This window comes from Dendrobates tinctorius, unplaced genomic scaffold, assembly GCF_039654945.1.
Source record: "Dendrobates tinctorius isolate UK_male_01 unplaced genomic scaffold, ASM3965494v1 ptg000126l, whole genome shotgun sequence".
In the NCBI taxonomy this organism is placed as follows: domain Eukaryota; kingdom Metazoa; phylum Chordata; class Amphibia; order Anura; family Dendrobatidae; genus Dendrobates; species Dendrobates tinctorius.
In genome coordinates this window covers 28,729,751-28,749,264 of record NW_027361794.1, presented here as the reverse complement: position 1 = coordinate 28,749,264, position 19,514 = coordinate 28,729,751, and the positions used below count along the sequence as shown (strand labels likewise).

The 19,514-nt window shown below is 46.5% G+C and overlaps 1 protein-coding gene across 1 annotated transcript in view; it reads right to left on the bottom strand.

Moving 5' to 3' along the window:
• The window catches only part of LOC141047156 (uncharacterized), a 63,662-nt gene extending 45,259 nt beyond the window's left edge, over nucleotides 1-18,403 (bottom strand). Inside the window, exon 1 of the mRNA XM_073542114.1 lies at nucleotides 18,172-18,403. Within this exon, the coding sequence (XP_073398215.1) occupies nucleotides 18,172-18,403 (232 nt within the window). The remainder of the gene's footprint in view (nucleotides 1-18,171) is intronic.
• Between the last annotated feature and the right edge of the window lie 1,111 nt (nucleotides 18,404-19,514).

Below are 19,514 nucleotides of genomic sequence, written 5' to 3'. Positions count from 1 at the left end.
GTACAGCTGTATAATGAGGCCCAGGTTTTATAGTGAAGGGACAGGAGTGAGGGCCTGTTCCCAGGAGCTACAGTTTGAGGAAAGGGCTAAAAAGCCTTCACTAGACCCCTGTACAGCTGTATAATGAGGCCCAGGCTTTATAGTGAAGGGACTGGAGTGAGGGCCTGTGCCCAGGAGCTACAGTCTGAGGAAAGGGCTAAAAAGCCTTCACTAGACCCCTGTACAGCTGTATATTGAGGCCCAGGCTTTATAGTGAAGGGACAGGAGTGAGGGCCTGTTCCCAGGAGCTACAGTCTGAGGAAAGGGCTAAAAAGCCTTCACTAGACCCCTGTACATCTGTATAATGAGGCCCAGGCTTTATAGTGAAGGGACAGGAGTGAGGGCCTGTTCCCAGGAGCTACAGTCTGAGGAAAGGGCTAAAAAGCCTTCACTAGACCCCTGTACAGCTGTATAATGAGGCCCAGGCTTTATAGTGAAGGGACTGGAGTGAGGGCCTGTGCCCAGGAGCTACAGTCTGAGGAAAGGGCTAAAAAGCCTTCACTAGACCCCTGTACAGCTGTATATTGAGGCCCAGGCTTTATAGTGAAGGGACAGAAGTGAGGGCCTGTTCCCAGGAGCTACAGTCTGAGGAAAGGGCTAAAAAGCCTTCACTAGACCCCTGTACAGCTGTATAATGAGGCCCAGGCTTTATAGTGAAGGGACAGGAGTGAGGGCCTGTTCCCAGGAGCTCCAGTCTGAGGAAAGGGCTAAAAAGCCTTCACTAGACCCCTGTACATCTGTATAATGAGGCCCAGGCTTTATAGTGAAGGGACAGGAGTGAGGGCCTGTTCCCAGGAGCTACAGTCTGAGGAAAGGGCTAAAAAGCCTTCACTAGACCCCCGTACAGCTGTATAATGAGGCCCAGGCTTTATAGTGAAGGGACTGGAGTGAGGGCCTGTGCCCAGGAGCTACAGTCTGAGGAAAGGGCTAAAAAGCCTTCACTAGACCCCTGTACAGCTGTATATTGAGGCCCAGGCTTTATAGTGAAGGGACAGAAGTGAGGGCCTGTTCCCAGGAGCTACAGTCTGAGGAAAGGGCTAAAAAGCCTTCACTAGACCCCTGTACAGCTGTATAATGAGGCCCAGGCTTTATAGTGAAGGGACTGGAGTGAGGGCCTGTGCCCAGGAGCTACAGTCTGAGGAAAGGGCTAAAAAGCCTTCACTAGACCCCTGTACAGCTGTATAATGAGGCTCAGGCTTTATAGTGAAGGGACTGGAGTGAGGGCCTGTGCCCAGGATCTACAGTCTGAGGAAAGGGCTAAAAAGCCTTCACTAGACCCCTGTACAGCTGTATAATGAGACCCAGGCTTTATAGTGAAGGGACAGGAGTGAGGGCCTGATCCCAGGAGCTACAGTCTGAGGAAAGAGCTAAAAAGCCTTCACTAGACCCTTGTACAGCTGTATAATGAGGCCCAGGTTTTATAGTGAAGGGACAGGAGTGAGGGCCTGTTCCCAGGAGCTACAGTTTGAGGAAAGGGCTAAAAAGCCTTCACTAGACCCCTGTACAGCTGTATAATGAGGCCCAGGCTTTATAGTGAAGGGACTGGAGTGAGGGCCTGTGCCCAGGAGCTACAGTCTGAGGAAAGGGCTAAAAAGCCTTCACTAGACCCCTGTACAGCTGTATATTGAGGCCCAGGCTTTATAGTGAAGGGACAGGAGTGAGGGCCTGTTCCCAGGAGCTACAGTCTGAGGAAAGGGCTAAAAAGCCTTCACTAGACCCCTGTACAGCTGTATAATGAGGCCCAGGCTTTATAGTGAAGGGACTGGAGTGAGGGCCTGATCCCAGGAGCTACAGTCTGAGGAAAGAGCTAAAAAGCCTTCACTAGACCCATGTACATCTGTATAATGAGGCCCAGGCTTTATAGTGAAGGGACAGGAGTGAGGGCCTGTTCCCAGGAGCTACAGTCTGAGGAAAGGGCTAAAAAGCCTTCACTAGACCCCTGTACAGCTGTATAATGAGGCCCAGGCTTTATAGTGAAGGGACTGGAGTGAGGGCCTGTGCCCAGGAGCTACAGTCTGAGGAAAGGGCTAAAAAGCCTTCACTAGACCCCTGTACAGCTGTATAATGAGACCCAGGTTTTATAGTGAAGGGACAGGAGTGAGGGCCTGTTCCCAGGAGCTACAGTTTGAGGAAAGGGCTAAAAAGCCTTCACTAGACCCCTGTACAGCTGTATAATGAGGCCCAGGCTGTATAGTGAAGGGACAGGAGTGAGGGCCTGTTCCCAGGAGATACAGTTTGAGGAAAGGGCTAAAAAGCCTTCACTAGACCCCTGTACAGCTGTATAATGAGGCCCAGGCTTTATAGTGAAGGGACAGGAGGGAGAAAAGTGGGGAAAGGAGCCAGAAGAGCCGGACTGCCGATCACTAACCTGCAGAGCCGCACTCCACATATATGGCTGCTCTGTGCACAGGACCTGTGATGAGGTCACAGGAGGGGAGGAGTCAGGGGTCACATGATCTCCGGGGTGAAGAGGCTCCATGGAGGCTTCTCCTCAGTCAGTGACATTCCCTCCATTATTTGCCCCTCACTACTGGCACAATTACCCCGCGCTGCCTTCTCTACACAGTGTTATGTGTGGAATGTAACGTGTGATTTCTCTGGAGGGAAATAGACCCCACACAGGAGGGAATTATCACCAGTTACCGGCCGTCTACTATATGGCGGCATATGATTGTGCTATCGACTCCACACCAGGAGCTAAAATGCCCAAATCTCGGTTATTTCCCCCCTTCCAGAGTCCGGCTGAGGCCGGGGTCACACTTGGGAGAAACTCGCCCGAGTCTCGCACCTCAGTGCCCTTGTGGATTATCCTCTGTAGGGGAAACGACACCGGCTGTCAGGGACAGGGGGACCCAACATAAATCCAATATTCACTGTAAGAAAACCCAACCTGATGCCGCCATTCGGGGTAACCAATGCTCCGGCAGTCTGTGACAATGTCAGTAATTATATTTTCCTCACTGATTGGTAGATTTGTGGTAATTCTCCTGGATGATATAGTGAGTTACTCCCGTCCTCTGGAGGAGCATCATGAGCATGTCAGACAGGTTCTCCGGGTTCTACGTGACAACTATTTATTTGGTAACCTGGAGAAATGACAATTTGTGGTCCAGCAGGTCCAGTTCTCAGGACATGTGGCTTCTGCATTGGGGTCTCAGATGGACCCCGTTACGGTCCCAGCAGTCCCTTCATTGGTTTTATCCAAGTAACCTGAAAGTGTTACAGAGATTTCTTGTAGTCGAGATACTGAGGAACAAACAAGTGAAAAATAGGGTCTTACCTGATAACCAGATGTAATGAGAGTAGGGGAGTATTACACTCACCTGATGGAGTGGCGCCTTTACACCATGCTCAATGCATAAATCAGCTGCTGCAGGACCCGGGGCCAAAGACCGAGCAGAAGAGCTGATCCGGGTATAATGTGTCTGTACCTGCGCTGCTGATGGAGACGATCGGAGATGGAGATTTTCACTAAAAATGTTTATTCAAACAGGTTTTCAAAGTCAACGCGTTTCACAGTCACACAGGACGTCTTCCTCAGGACGAAACCTGAGAGCGGATAAACATGTGAAGCCTGGAACGTTTTATATGCAGTCTTTATAATAATAATAATAATCTTTTTATTTATGTAGCGCCAACATATTCCGCCGCGCTTTACAGTTTGCACACATTATCATCGCTGTCCCCGATGGGGCTCACAATCTAAATTCCCTATCAGTATGTCTCTGGAATGAAAAAACGCCAACAAAGCACAAAATGTCAAAGTTCATGAGAAAGTCCGTCACACAAAGATAAATTATAGTTCCTGAGAAAACAGAACACACTTACATACAATAATTACATTATAAAGTGCCTATGAATGAAGTGAGGTCACCTAAAAGAGTGAATAAAAATATACTGTATCTTCTGACTATAAGCCGCACCGGACCATAAGACGCACCCCAAATATTCAGAAGGAAAATAGGGAAAATAGGGAAAAAGTTAATGTGTGAAATGGGGGTCTGTCCCACGGTCTGAATTCAGTAAACCCGGGGGGGATCGGCAGCGCTGGTGGAGCCGGGTCACAGGAGGAGTTCGGGGATCCGGCGATGGTCTGACTTATCCCAGGCTGGTGCAGCAGGAGCCTCTGTAACATCTGTAATCTCACTGAGGCCATTTGGAGTAAGGGGGTTTAGTTTATAAATCCAGAAGATTTCTTCCCGATGTAGTTGTCCAATGCGATTCTGACCCTGTGGGGGAATCTCCTCTGTGGGGAATATTCTCAGTTGTGTGGAATCTTTCTTGTGTTTGATGGTGCAGTGACGTGAAAGCCCATGTTGGAGAAAACCCTATGGAGTATTGGAGCGGTGTGAGTTCAGCCTTTTGTGGAGGGGTCGGGTCGTCCTTCCCACATATAATTTCTGGTATGAGCATATAATCACGTATGTAACATAACTGGTGGAACATGACATGGGACTATTGGTCAGGAAACTTTCACCAGTAGAAATAAGAGTGAGATCAGAGAGACCATGGCAGATCGAGTCACAACAGAGGCAAGTTTTCAGATTGCATGTAATGAGTTTATTCGGGAGACAGGCAATTTTTAGCAAATCTTCCTTCTTCTCTTTTATGTTTCTTGGTGCTAGGACATTTTTCAATTATAGAAATCTTCAAAATGTCAAAAAGGGATTGCTGGGTAATGATTTTCCCACTCCAGCTGTCTGACATGCTCATGATGCTCCTGCAGAGGACGTGAGTAACTCAATATATCATCAGGTAAACTACCGCAAATCTACCCATCGGTGAGAAAAAAAATGACATTTTTAAAGACTGCCGGAGCATTGTTTAATCTGAATGGCATCACCAAATTTTCACTATGCCCCTCCGGTTTAATAATAATAATAATAATAATCTTTATTTATACAGCGCCAATATATTCCGCAGCGCTTTACAGTTTAACAGTTTCAAAACACAAGTCATAAGTAACAACGTTAACAATACAATAATTAAAGCAAAATAAGACGCCCCTGCTGGTGAGAGCTTACAATCTACAATAAAATGCGGCCTTCCATTCGTCACCATTGTGTATACATGTAAGAGAAATCATAAGAGATTGAAAGAATTGTCACCCAGATCCTTCTTACAATTTTATTCCATGGTGAAACGTGACATCAAACCATATTAAAGTGCGGCGTGCAGGTAGCAGGGAGCTATACAGAGGAGAGAGCCTGATGGACTACGGCCGTTTCGCACTTGCTTAGCACTTCTACCGGTCCATGCTTGTCAGGGGGTTACACCACTTCCTTTTAACAAGGGTTAGGGAATGGTTAACTGAGAAGTGCAAAACATTTAAAGTGAGTACAGTGAGATGATTAATATAAAAAATGTAAAGAAATATAACATAGATCACAGCCACACAGACATATTCAATGTATCATTGAGGCCAAGGGGAACTTGTGCATCGCAATCCACAATCCATGCTGCTTCTCTTTTTAGTAGTAATCTATTCTGGTCACCGCCTTGTACAGGATAATCAGCGGGCTCAATTCCTGCAGATCTCAGCACATTGGGGTCCGCATTATGGACCTCTCTTATATCATTAATGTCACAGATCCTTTTCCTGTGTGACTGAATGGAAATGTTCTCTGAGCCTGATGTGCCGCGGTCTAATAGTCTGGGCAATATAAGAATCGTCCTGGGCAGTATATGACATAAAGCACTTGCTCTGTGCGGCCCGTGATTAGTTTATCTACCGTCATCGCCCCGATCCTCAGATTTCTCCTGTAAGATGGAGATGACAGAAGGAGCAATCCCCACAATGGAAATGGCCTCTTGGACGTCTTCCATGTAACCAGGTGACTTTATTGTTCTTCTCCTGGAATCTTTCCTGTAGCGATAAGTCATCTAAGTCACCGCTTCTTCTAGAAGCAATCGAGGGTTGTTCTTTGCTGCTACGGCTAAATCTTTATCTCCTCACAAATGCCAATTCCTGTTTATCGCTGATTTTATTACATTCATATTGGGATTAGGTGTAAAAGTAACAATAAACCTTTTATTATCTCGTCCTTCTTTCTGCTCTTCCTCCTGGATCTTGTAACTAGACCCACATGGGTTCCTCCATCGCTCTAGCACAGTGTAATAATGTTGGCGGATAACCTCTGTGTAATAAGTCGTCTGTCAGGTCATTCGCTTGTTGTAGGAAACCTTCTTCTCTACTATTCATTGTTCTCAGCCTCATATACCGGCTGTATGGTCGGCCTCTGTTAGTATGTTCCAGGTGCGCATTATTAGAATGGAGGGACATATTGATGGCTGCAGGTTTTTATAGGTGCTGGTTATTATTCTACCATCCACTATTTTATTATTCACATCTGAGAAAAAAAGTTATTCCATCCAAATTGTGAATAAATCTCATATTAACCTTATTCTCCTCGTTCATATATTTAATGAAATCATTAACCCCTTTCTGTACCCCTTTCTGTCCCAGCCCACACCAGAAACACATCATCCACGTACTGGTGGTCCACACAGAGGTGTCAGGTGGGGTTTACACTATAAATATATTTATTTTCAAAGTCTGGCAAGAACAAATTAGTGAAACTGCAGCTTCTGGCGCCCCCATCGCTGTCCCCGTCATCTGGGTGGACCAGCTGCCCCCAAAAGAGAAGGCCTTATGGGACAATATAACATTCAGGCTTTCCAGGATGAATCCATTATAGTCATCTGTTTCAGCAGTTTTTTCCATAGATTTTTTATTGCTTCCAGTCCTGTGATTTGTGGAATTCGTGCGTACAAGCTCCCGACGTCGATCAAAGCCAATTTATAACCCTCCTGCCAATCTATATCGGACACAATTCTCTATAAATGTCATGGGAAGCCTAGGTGACTTTAGGCTAAAACCCCGGGGCCCCTGCGGTGTCCCTCAGACTAGGGGAAACCCTGTCTGTCCCTCAACCCAGGGTTTATACTGAAGGTGTGCCTGCCTGGGCCTCCACCCTGTCCTTGTCTCCTGTCCAGCCCTAAGCTGAACCCACCACCCTCCACCCAGTGAGGAGACCAAACACCAGACCCCACAAATAAGTATGGACAGGGATAACGGAAATGCACCACACCGCGTACACACAGGGGAATACAGTAATGTGCAAGGGCAACCCAATAATACAACACAGGGAGGCAAAATGGCAACAACGGAATATACTACACCAGCAACCGTATGCTCCTTAGACCACCACTACAGACCGGTATCGCTTAGCACAAGGCAAGAGCTATAGTCGGCGACGCCCATAGTCACGCAGGACAATTTAAAGACAGTGGGCGTGGCTAAGACCTCAGCCAGAATGACAACCTGGTTAACCCAATCCAAGCCGGATCAGAGGAACAACCAGCGCCGCTGAGAACAAAGTGGTAGGATGGGGTATTACCGCTGTCTGCCGGACACCCTGGTGCGAACAGTGTCCGACATGACAGTACCCCGCCTTCTACGAGGGACCCCAGGAACCTCACAATGTCGAGGACCCGGCTTGTCCGGATGGCGGCGATGAAACATTGTAACCAGTCGGTCCGCATGTATGTCCGAAGCCGGCACCCAAGTCCTCTCCTCCGGACCATAGCCATGCCAGTGGACCAGGTACTGTAGAGTGCGACGCACTACCCGAGAGTCAACCACCTTGGACATCTCAAACTCCAATGTGCCATCCACCAAGACGGGAGGTGGTGGCACGGGCGAAACATCAACCGCACCCACGGCCTTCTTAAGTAACGCCCTGTGAAACACATTATGTATCTTGTATACGGCAGGTAACTCCAAACGAAATGCCACAGGGTTGATAATTGCGGAGATCCTAAATGGACCAATGAACCTGGGACCCAACTTAAGCGATGGTATTTTGAGTTTGATGTTCCTTGTAGACAACCACACCCAATCACCCACACACAGGTCCGGACCTGGCACACGTCTACCGTCAGCCACACGTTTGTACCTAGAACCTACATTCAGCAAGCGCTGCTTTACTCTCCTCCAAACGGATAACAATTGTGCTCCCAACTGGTCCTCCTCAGGGACGCCTGCCGAGCACCCTTGGCGCAAGGTACAGAATTGGGATGTTGACCATAAACACAAAAGAAGGGAGATTCCCCAGACGATTCCTGACAATGATTGTTTATCGCGAATTCAGCCAGAGGAAGAAACGCCGACCACTCCTCCTGATTGTCAGACACAAAACAGCGTAAGTATTGTTCTAGGTTTTGGTTCATACGCTCAGTCTGCCCATTCGACTGTGGATGGAAAGCCGATGAATGAGACAATTTAATCCCTAGGCGTGAACAAAAAGCTCTCCAAAATTTTGCCACAAATTGTGTACCTCTATCAGATACAATGTCAGACGGGACACCATGAAGTCTGACCACCTCGCGAATAAATACCTGAGCAAGGGTCTTCGCATTGGGCAAAGATGGCAAAGCAACGAAATGCGACATTTTAGAGAACCGATCAACTAATACCAGAATGACCGTGTTCCCAGCCGAGGAGGGCAAATCAGTAATGAAATCCATGGAAATATCAGTCCATGGCTTACTGGGCACACAGAGAGGATGCAATGTGCCAGCAGGACGGGAGCGTGGTGTCTTGGCCCGTGCGCACGTGGTACAGGCTGACACATATGAGGCCACTTCCTGCCGGATTTTGGGCCACCAAAAACGACGTGATACAAGTTCCAGAGTGCCCTTAACCCCTGGGTGGCCCGCCAGGACAGTATCGTGATGTTCCCCTAACACCTTTAAGCGTAGGTGCAGTGGCACAAACGATTTATTAGGAGGCAGATCCGGCGGTACCTCCTCCTGAGCCTCAGCAATGTCTGCCTCAACTTCTGTCGTGAGAGCCGAGACCACAACACCCTTTTTGAGGATAGGCACCGGATCCTCACGTGGCTCTCCACCCAGGAAACATCTGGACAAGGCGTCCGCCTTAATATTCTTAGAACCTGGTCGGTATGTCACAAAAAAATTGAACCGGGTGAAGAATAACGCCCAGCGAGCCTGTCTGGGGGACAGGCGTTTAGCAGACTCTAAATAAAGCAGATTTTTATGGTCTGTTATAACAGTAATCTGATGGACAGCCCCCTCCAAGAAGTGTCACCACTAGAGTTGAGCGATACCGTCCGATACTTCAAAGTATCGGATCGGAATGGATCGGCCGATCTTAAAAAAAAGTATCGGTATCGCCGATTCCGATACCGGAAGTCCCATTCAAGTCTATGGGATTTCCGGTATCGGAATAAGAAAAACCCTGTTTTTGCCTTGTACAGCCTCTCTGGGGTCTGTACGGGCCTTTCGGGGGGCTGTGCCGGCCTGCCGGTGGTCTGTGCAGGCTCCGGTGGGCTGTGCCGGCCTGCCGGGGGGCTGTGCCGGCCTGCCGAGGGGCTGTGCAGGCTCCGGGGGGCTGTGCCGGCCTGCCGGTGGTCTGTGCAGGCTCCGGTGGGCTGTGCCGGCCTGCCGGGGGGCTGTGCCGGCCTGCCGGGGGGGCTGTGCAGGCTCCGGTGGGCTGTGCCGGCCTGCCAGGGGGCTGTGCCGGCCTGCCGGTGGTCTGTGCAGGCTCCGGTGGGCTGTGCCGGCCTGCCGGGGGGCTGTGCCGGCCTGCCGGTGGTCTGTGCAGGCTCCGGTGGGCTGTGCCGGCCTGCCGGGGGGCTGTGCCGGCCTGCCGAGGGGCTGTGCAGGCTCCGGGGGGCTGTGCCGGCCTGCCGGTGGTCTGTGCAGGCTCCGGTGGGCTGTGCCGGCCTGCCGTGGGGCTGTGCCGGCCTGCCGGGGGGGCTGTGCAGGCTCCGGTGGGCTGTGCCGGCCTGCCGGGGGGCTGTGCCGGCCTGCTGGTGGTCTGTGCAGGCTTCGGGGGTCTGTGCAGGCATCGTCCGATGGGACTACAAGTCCCATCAGGCGATGCCTGCTACCATGACAGTGATTGACACATTAGCCAATGATGGGACAGTGGTAGTCCCATCATCCGGCTAATGTGTTGAATGTAAAAAAAAAAAATAAATAAAAAAAAAATTACATGCTACATACATGCTACATACATACAACATGCATACTACATACATGCTACATTCATACTACATACTACATACATGCTACATTCATACTACATATATACTACATGCAACATACATACTACATATATACTACATGCAACATACATACTACATATATACTACATGCATGCAACATGCATACTACATGCAACATACATACTACATATATACTACATGCATGCAACATGCATACTACATATATACTACATGCTACATACATACTACATATATGCTACATACATACTACATATATACTACATGCATGCTACATACATACTACATGCTACATACATACTACATATATGCTACATACATACTACATATATACTACATGCATGCTACATACATACTGCATGCTACATACATACTACATGCTACATACATACTACATATATACTACATACATACTACATGCATGCTACATACATACTACATGCTACATACATACTACATATATACTACATACATACTACATGCATGCTACATGCTACATACATACCACATACATACTACATACATACTACATACATACTACATGCATGCTACATGCTACATACATAACACATATATACTACATGCATGCTACATACATACTACATGCTACATACATACCACATACATACTACATGCATGCTACATACATACTACATGCTACATACAAACTACATATATACTACATGCATGCTACATACATACTACATGCTACATACATACTACATACATACTACATGCATGCTACATGCTACATGCATGCTACATACATACTACATGCTACATACATACTACATATATACTACATACATACTACATACATACTACATGCATGCTACATACATACTACATGCTACATACATACCACATACATACTACATATATACTACATGCATGCTACATACATACTGCATGCTACATACATACTACATATATACTACATACATACTACATGCATGCTACATACATACTACATGCTACATACATACTACATATATACTACATGCATGCTACATGCTACATACATACTACATATATACTACATACATACTACATACATGCTACATACATACTGCATGCTACATACATACTACATACATACTACATACATACCACATATATACTACATACATACTACATGCATGCTACATACATACCACATACATACTACATACATACTACATACATACTACATGCATGCTACATACATAACACATATATACTACATGCATGCTACATACATACTACATGCTACATACATACCACATACATACTACATACATACTACATGCATGCTACATACATACTACATGCTACATACATACTACATATATACTACATGCATGCTACATACATACTACATGCTACATACATACTACATATATACTACATACATACTACATACATACTACATGCATGCTACATACATACTGCATGCTACATGCATGCTACATACATACTACATACATACTACATGCTACATACATACCACATATATACTACATACATACTACATACAATACATTCATACAATACATACATAGACATACAGTACATATAACATAGAGTAACATACTTACCAATACTTGTCACATTGTTCCCCGAAGCCATTGTCTTTTACGGAATAAATATTAACATAACAAACCACAAAAATACTCACCCACGATCCGAAGCAGTCCACGAGTGTGTCCCACGACGATCTTGGGTAGAGAACGGCAGCATCAGCTGATGCTGCCGTTCTCTACGGGCTGCAGGAATCCAATCACGGAAGGTAGGTATCCTTCCGCACTGTATTCCTCCGCCACTTAAAAAAAAAAAGTCCCTAGTCTCACTTTATGCCATTGCTGTGTGGGAATTTCCCACGCAGCAATGGCATAAAGTGAGACTAGGGACTTTTTTTTTTTTAAGTGGCGGAGGAATACAGTGCGGAAGGATACCTACCTTCCGTCATTGGATTCCTGCAGCCCGTAGAGAACGGCAGTATCAGCTGATGCTGCAGTTCTCTACCCAAGATCGTCGTGGGACACACTCGTGGACTGCTTCGGATCGTGGGTGAGTATTTTTGTGGTTTGATATGTTAATATTTATTCCGTAAAAGACAATGGCTTCGGGGAACAATGTGACAAGTATTGGTAAGTATGTTACTCTATGTTATATGTACTGTATGTCTATGTATGTATTGTATGAATGTATTGTATGTAGTATGTATGTAGTATATATGTGGTATGTATGTAGCATGTAGTATGTATGTAGTATGTATGTAGCATGCATGTAGCATGCAGTATGTATGTAGCATGCATGTAGTATGTATGTAGTATGTATGTAGTATATATGTAGTATGTATGTAGCATGTAGTATGTATGTAGCATGCATGTAGTATATATGTAGTATGTATGTAGCATGTAGTATGTATGTAGTATGTATGTAGCATGCATGTAGCATGCAGTATGTATGTAGCATGCATGTAGTATGTATGTAGTATGTATGTAGTATGTATGTGGTATGTATGTAGCATGTAGTATGTATGTAGCATGCATGTAGTATATATGTGTTATGTATGTAGCATGCATGTAGTATGTATGTAGTATGTATGTAGTATGTATGTGGTATGTATGTAGCATGCATGTAGTATGTATGTAGTATATATGTGGTATGTATGTAGTATGTATGTAGTATGTATGTAGCATGCAGTATGTATGTAGCATGTATGTAGTATGTATGTAGTATATATGTAGTATGTATGTAGCATGTAGCATGCATGTAGTATATATGTAGTATGTATGTAGCATGTAGTATGTATGTAGCATGCATGTAGTATGTATGTAGTATATATGTAGTATGTATGTAGCATGTAGTATGTATGTAGCATGCATGTAGTATATATGTAGTATGTATGTAGCATGTAGTATGTATGTAGCATGCATGTAGTATATATGTAGTATGTATGTAGCATGTAGTATGTATGTAGCATGCATGTAGTATGTATGTAGTATGTATGTAGTATTTTTTTTTTTTTTTTAACATTTAACACAGCCGGATGATGGGACTACTACTGTCCCATCATTGGCTAATGTGTCAATCACTGTCATGGTAGCAGGCATCGCCAGATGGGACTTGTAGTCCCATCGGACGATGCTTGCACAGACCCCCGGACATCAGCACAGCCCCCCGGCAGGCCGGCACAGCCCCCCGGCAGGCCGGTACAGACCCCCACAGGGTGCACAGACCACCGGCAGGCCGGCACAGCCCCCCGGCAGGCCGGTACAGACCCCCACAGGGTGCACAGACCACCGGCAGGCCGGCACAGCCCCCCGGCAGGCCGGTACAGACCCCGGGCAGTCCACACAGCCCCCCGGCAGGCCGGCAGAGACCCCCGGAAGGCCCGAAATGACGGCGCATCATGATGCGCACACACCGCGCATCATGATGACGTCATTTCGGCTGTCAATCAACTTTGAACTTCCGATTCCGATGCCGACTTCCGATATTGAAAAAATATCGGAAGTCGGTATCGGAATTCCGATACAGCAAGTATCGGCCGATACCCGATACTTGCGGTATCGGAATGCTCAACACTAGTCGCCACTCCTCAAATGCCAACTTGATGGCCAACAATTCCCTGTTACCAATATCGTAATTATGCTCGGCAGGCGACAGCTTCTTGGAGAAGTAGGCACACGGATGCAATTTGCCCAAGGATGGACCCTGAGACAGTACCACCCCCACTCCAACTTCGGATGCATCCACCTCCACAGTAAATGGTAGGGAGACATCAGGCTGAACCAGGATGGGAGCTGAAGCAAAACTGTTTTTCAGGAATTCAAACACGCGCACAGCAGCCTCAGACCAGTCAGAAAAATTGGTACCTTTTTTAGTCATGTCGGTGAGCGGTTTAGCAATCATAGAAAAATTCTTAATAAATTTCCTATAATAGTTTGAAAAGCCCAGGAATCGCTGAAGCGCCTTGAGATTATCAGGCCGTTCCCACTGCAGCACCGCTTGCACCTTAGCGGTGTCCATTTTAAACCCTGCGGCGGAAATTACATAACCCAAAAAAGGTAACTCTTAGACGACAAATACACATTTCTCAAGCTTGGCATAGAGCTTGTTTTCCCTGAGTAACTGCAATACCTGCCTAACATGCTCTATGGGTGCATCACGGTCGCGTGAGTAAATAAGAATGTCATCAAGGTATATAATAACAAATTTCCCCAAGAGATGAGAAAAGACATCATTTATGAAATGTTGAAATACTGCTGGCGCGCTCGTCAACCCAAATGGCATCACCAAACTCTCAAAATGACCCTCAGGGGTATTAAATGCCGTCTTCCATTCATCCCCTCGACGGACTCTTATGAGATTGTATGCCCACCTGAGGTCAAGCTTGGAAAACCATTTGGCACCAGACACCTGGTTGAACAAATCGGGTATCAGTGGCATCGGGTATGGGTCACGAACCGTGATCTGGTTGAGTTCCCTGAAATCCAGACACGGACGTAATCTGCCATCTTTCTTCTTGACAAAGAAGAACCCAGCCGCCAATGGAGATGATGAGGGCCTGATGTGCCCTTTGCTTAGACTCTCTGCAATGTATTCCTTGAGCGCTTGCCTCTCAGGACCTGAGATATTAAACATCCTGGCTTTCGGTAACTTGGCCCCCGGTTTTAATCTAATAGCACAGTCATAGGGTCGGTGCGGTGGCAGCTCTGAACAACCTCTTTCAGAAAATACATCAGCAAAGTCCAGCAGTGGCTCCGGGATGCTGGGAGTCACAGCGGAGATACACGTGGCCAGACAACTCTCCTGGCAGTATCTGCTCCACTGAATTATGTCCTGGGTTTTCCAATCAATCACCGGATTGTGCATAGACAACCATGGAAACCCCAGAGCTATCTGAGCAGGTAAATTACTGAGCACCTTACATGTTACCCGCTCAGAGTGTAGGACCCCAATGTGGAGTTTTACATCAGCCACAAACTCTTTAATCTCCCCTTGTGAGAGAGGGGAGGCATTTATGGTAACCACCCGGATAGGATTAGGCAGCTCTTCCACCTTAAATCCCGCTGTACGCGCAAACTTTTCATCAATGAGATTAGCAGCTGAACCACTATCTACAAATACAGTAATTGACAGCTCTTGGCCCCCGATAACTACCTTGGCAGGGAGCATGCACTGGGAGACCACCACGGAGGATATGCAAAGGCTCAGACTAGACTCCTCCAAACCCTCTGAGTCTAGCAGTTTTTCCGCCGACGCGTCCTTCTTAGGTACCAGGGGGCATGCATTAATAAAATGTCCTTTTTTGCCACAAAAAAAACAGACCCCTTGCTTTCTGGGCAAGGGACATTTATTTTTGTTATTATGTGTATGAGATATACCAGTGATCTGCATAGGTTCCACGGATTCACCCGAAGCAACCTCACCAGAAACTGCCCCCCCTCCCACAGGCAATGTCTCCTGCGACCTCTGACGAAAGTGGCGATCAATGCGTACAACAAGTACCATAGCAGCCTCCAGAGAGGCGGGAGTCTCATACATTAGCAGGGCTTGTTTAACCCTTCCAGAAACCCCATGCAAAAATTGACTTCTTAGAGCAGGGTCATTCCATTGAGTGTCCACAGCCCAGCGACGAAATTCAGTGCAGTAATCCTCCGCCAGTCGCTCACCCTGGAGCAGAGAGCGGATTTTAGACTCTGCTAACGCCAGTCTGTCTGGATCGTCATAGATTAAACCAAGAGCAGAAAAAAAAAGGTCTACGGACTCAAATGCATGTGAATCAGAAGGTAGTGAAAAAGTCCATGCTTGTGGCTCACCACTCAGCAAAGAAATTACCAAGCCCACACGCTGAGCCTCATCTCCTGAGGAGAGAGGACGCATATGAAAATACAATTTGCAGGATTCACGAAATACAATGAACTTACAGCGATCACCAGAAAATCGTTCAGGGAGAGGTAACTTGGGTTCAGCTGCCCTGGCTGCTGTCTCAGTTTGCACAGCAGGAACTGACAGGCCTTGTTGCTGGACCGCCCCCCTCAGTTCAGTGACCTGAATGGACAGAGCCTCCAGCTGCTTAGTAATGGAGACTATGGGATCCATGGTAAATAACCCCTTTTTTTTTTTTTTTTTGGGCCGACTATAATGTCATGGGAAGCCTAGGTGACTTTAGGCTAAAACCCCGGGGCCCCTGCGGTGTCCCTCAGACTAGGGGAAACCCTGTCTGTCCCTCAACCCAGGGTTTACACTGAAGGTGTGCCTGCCTGGGCCTCCACCCTGTCCTTGTCTCCTGTCCAGCCCTAAGCTGAACCCACCACCCTCCACCCAGTGAGGAGACCAAACACCAGACCCCACAAATAAGTATGGACAGGGATAACGGAAATGCACCACACCGCGTACACACAGGGGAATACAGTAATGTGCAAGGGCGACCAAATAATACAACACAGGGAGGCAAAATGGCAACAATGGAATATACTACACCAGCAACCGTATGCTCCTTAGACCACCACTCCAGACCGGTATCGCTTAGCACAAGGCAAGAGCTATAGTCGGCGACGCCCATAGTCACGCAGGACAATTTAAAGACAGTGGGCGTGGCTAAGACCCCAGCCAGAATGACAACCTGGTTAACCCAATCCAAGCCGGATCAGAGGAACAACCAGGTGTCCGACATGACAATAAATCTCTGGTGTCCTTGATGTGAGCAGGTGCTATTCTCAGTAATGGTCTCAGACACCGGTCTATAAATGTAGATAAAGATTCTGTTACTGATCCGACCCCGCACACTATCGGGCGACCTGGTGGGGGCGCTGCGTCTTTGTGGACTTTAGGAATATAATACCAATGCGGCTTGTGTGGAAATTCAGGGAAGAGTTTCTCTGATATTTCTTAGACAATCGTCCCTTCTCTATGTGAAATCTCAGAGAAGATCTTAGTTGTTCCTTCTCGTTATTTGTGGGATCAGCGCTTGTTTTTCTATGTGCTGCTATCTGATCGCTGTCTTTCTGCTTCCTTAATATATTGTCCATTGCTACTAAAGGTACTGTCACACTAAGCGATATCGCTAGCAATATCGCTATAACTTGTGACGTTATAGCGATATTGCTAGCGATATCGCTGTGTCTGATACTTACCTACGACCCGCTCCCCCGCTGGTTATCGCTGATCACGCGAGAACGTCCAGGACTGTTTCTCGTCGTCAGCTTCCTGCGGCGCTTCCTGTGGAGAGACGAGCGACGAGCGTGGAGCCGGGCGGGAGGACGCAGGATCGCCTAGTGTGACAGGTAAGTAGCGACCCCCGTCCCCTGCGATGTCGCTGGTGAGATCCGCCTGTGTGGCAGCTCACTAGCGACCACTTAGCGATGCACCAGCGATCCTGACCGCGTCATATCGCTGGTCGGGATCGCTGGTGCATCGCTAAGTGTGACAGTACCTTTACAGAGGGAAATGAGATCATTGGGGGTGAAACATAGAGCCACAAGTCACCTGTGTATAGAGCGAGTGTATAGAGCTGTGAGCCTATAGTAACCCACTAATATCGGGATTTATACGTAATGCCACCACTAAATGCTCCATCACCGGTGTGTATAGGAGAAGTGATGAGGGACGCCCTCGCCTCGTCCCATTATTAATAGATAATGTGTCAGATAGAAGGCCGTCTCCCCTAATTATCAGTTTAGGGTCAGTGTATAAGGAGAGAATGATAGATAACAAGAAAAGGCCCAACCCAATATGTCGTAGGGTGATCTTCAAGAAAGTCCGGGCTCTATGTCCAACGCTTCTTCAGTGTCGGCAGAAACAAGGCACATTGGGATCCCCGGGGTTTCCGCATGTGACATTAATAACAATGTTTCTCACGAGCTTCTCTGTCCTTAATAAAGCCAACCTGATGGTCGGTAACAATTGGGGGCAGGTAGTGGGAGAGCCGGGCTGTAATCACTTTAGAGAATATTTTCACCTCTACAGTAATTAGTGATATTGGATGAAAATTAGGGCAGACATTTGTTTCTTCTCCAGGCTTTCAGAAACAATGTTATGTCAGCCTCCAATAATTAAGGGGCAGAGAGGGAGTCTTCTGAGATATTACTGATCACTTCTCCTAAAAATGGTAATAACTGGGGTGCAAACATCTTATAAAATCTATTATTGCCTCCATCCGGCACAGGGCTCTTCCCGATAGGGAATGATTTAATGGCCTCTCCGATCTCTTCCTCAGTGACAGCTTTGTCTAGTTCCTCCTGCTCAGGGGTCTGTAAGGAAGGAAGAGCAGCGTCCATAATATATTTGTCAGTTTTTCTTTCCAGAATATTAGGTGGCATGTCGTGGTATTATCCATGGATGTTATAGAGCGAGCTATAACAGCAACAACATGCCTCAGCTATGTCAGAGGGGTTATGCTTTTCTGGCCCGGGTGCCCCTTTTATTGTGGATACATATGTCCCTTGCATACATGGATATAACCTCCTTGTCAATCAGCGACCACATTTATCTGTGAATTCGTACGAGCACCTTCTCATGTGATCTTGGTATTTTCTATACGTTTCATCTATTAACAACTTTATCACCTTTCTTTTTTCAATCAGATCCTTTTTATTGAAGAAAACAAAGAATTACTAACATTGTGTTTTTCTTATACAAATATTGTGAGAAAAACAATAAAAAGAGAGAAAAACCAGTAAACAATATAACAACCGGTTACAATGAGATAAATCCCGATTTCGCTCTATAGTATAAAGCTTTGGAATAGTAATTTTACATTTGTACAGACATAATATCTGAATACTTAATGACTGATTATTTTTTCCCTATTGGGGCATCAAAAGAAAAAGAATAGATCTAAGAAGGATCAGTTGTGTGGTCTGAGAGAATTATTATCTGCGGACATCTTGGGTATAAATATATAAATTCCCAGTTTACTGTAAGGGAATGGAGAAACGGTCCAGTGTAGGATTTCTGAGAAGGTTTTCTGAAGCAATACCTGGGGTAATGTGGTATGTGGATGGATTTCTTGAGAGCGTTCCTTTAATATAAGCTTCCCCTTTCCAAGCATAGAGTGATATATATCCTGGATTTTAGCCCTTTTATCATTGGGGGAGAATTGTGTATCCAATGTAGAGCCAACAACTTTCTGGCTAGAATAATATTCTTGAGCTATTCCCATATGGAGTCTGGGTCTACACCCTCTCCCAGGAGTCCTAGGAGAAAGATTTTAGGCTCCTACTGAAGTTGTATCCCAAATACAGAATTACAAGAGTGAACACCCCCTTCCTGTAGTCGCCAATATTACCACGTCCAGGGCCGGCGTTTGGGGCAGGCAGACCAGGCAGATGCCCAGGGCCCGCACCCACAAAGGGGGCCTCCTGCATCTGCAGCCCCTTTATGAAGTGCACAGAGGGTGCACAGCAGTGAATAACACTGTGCATCCTCTGT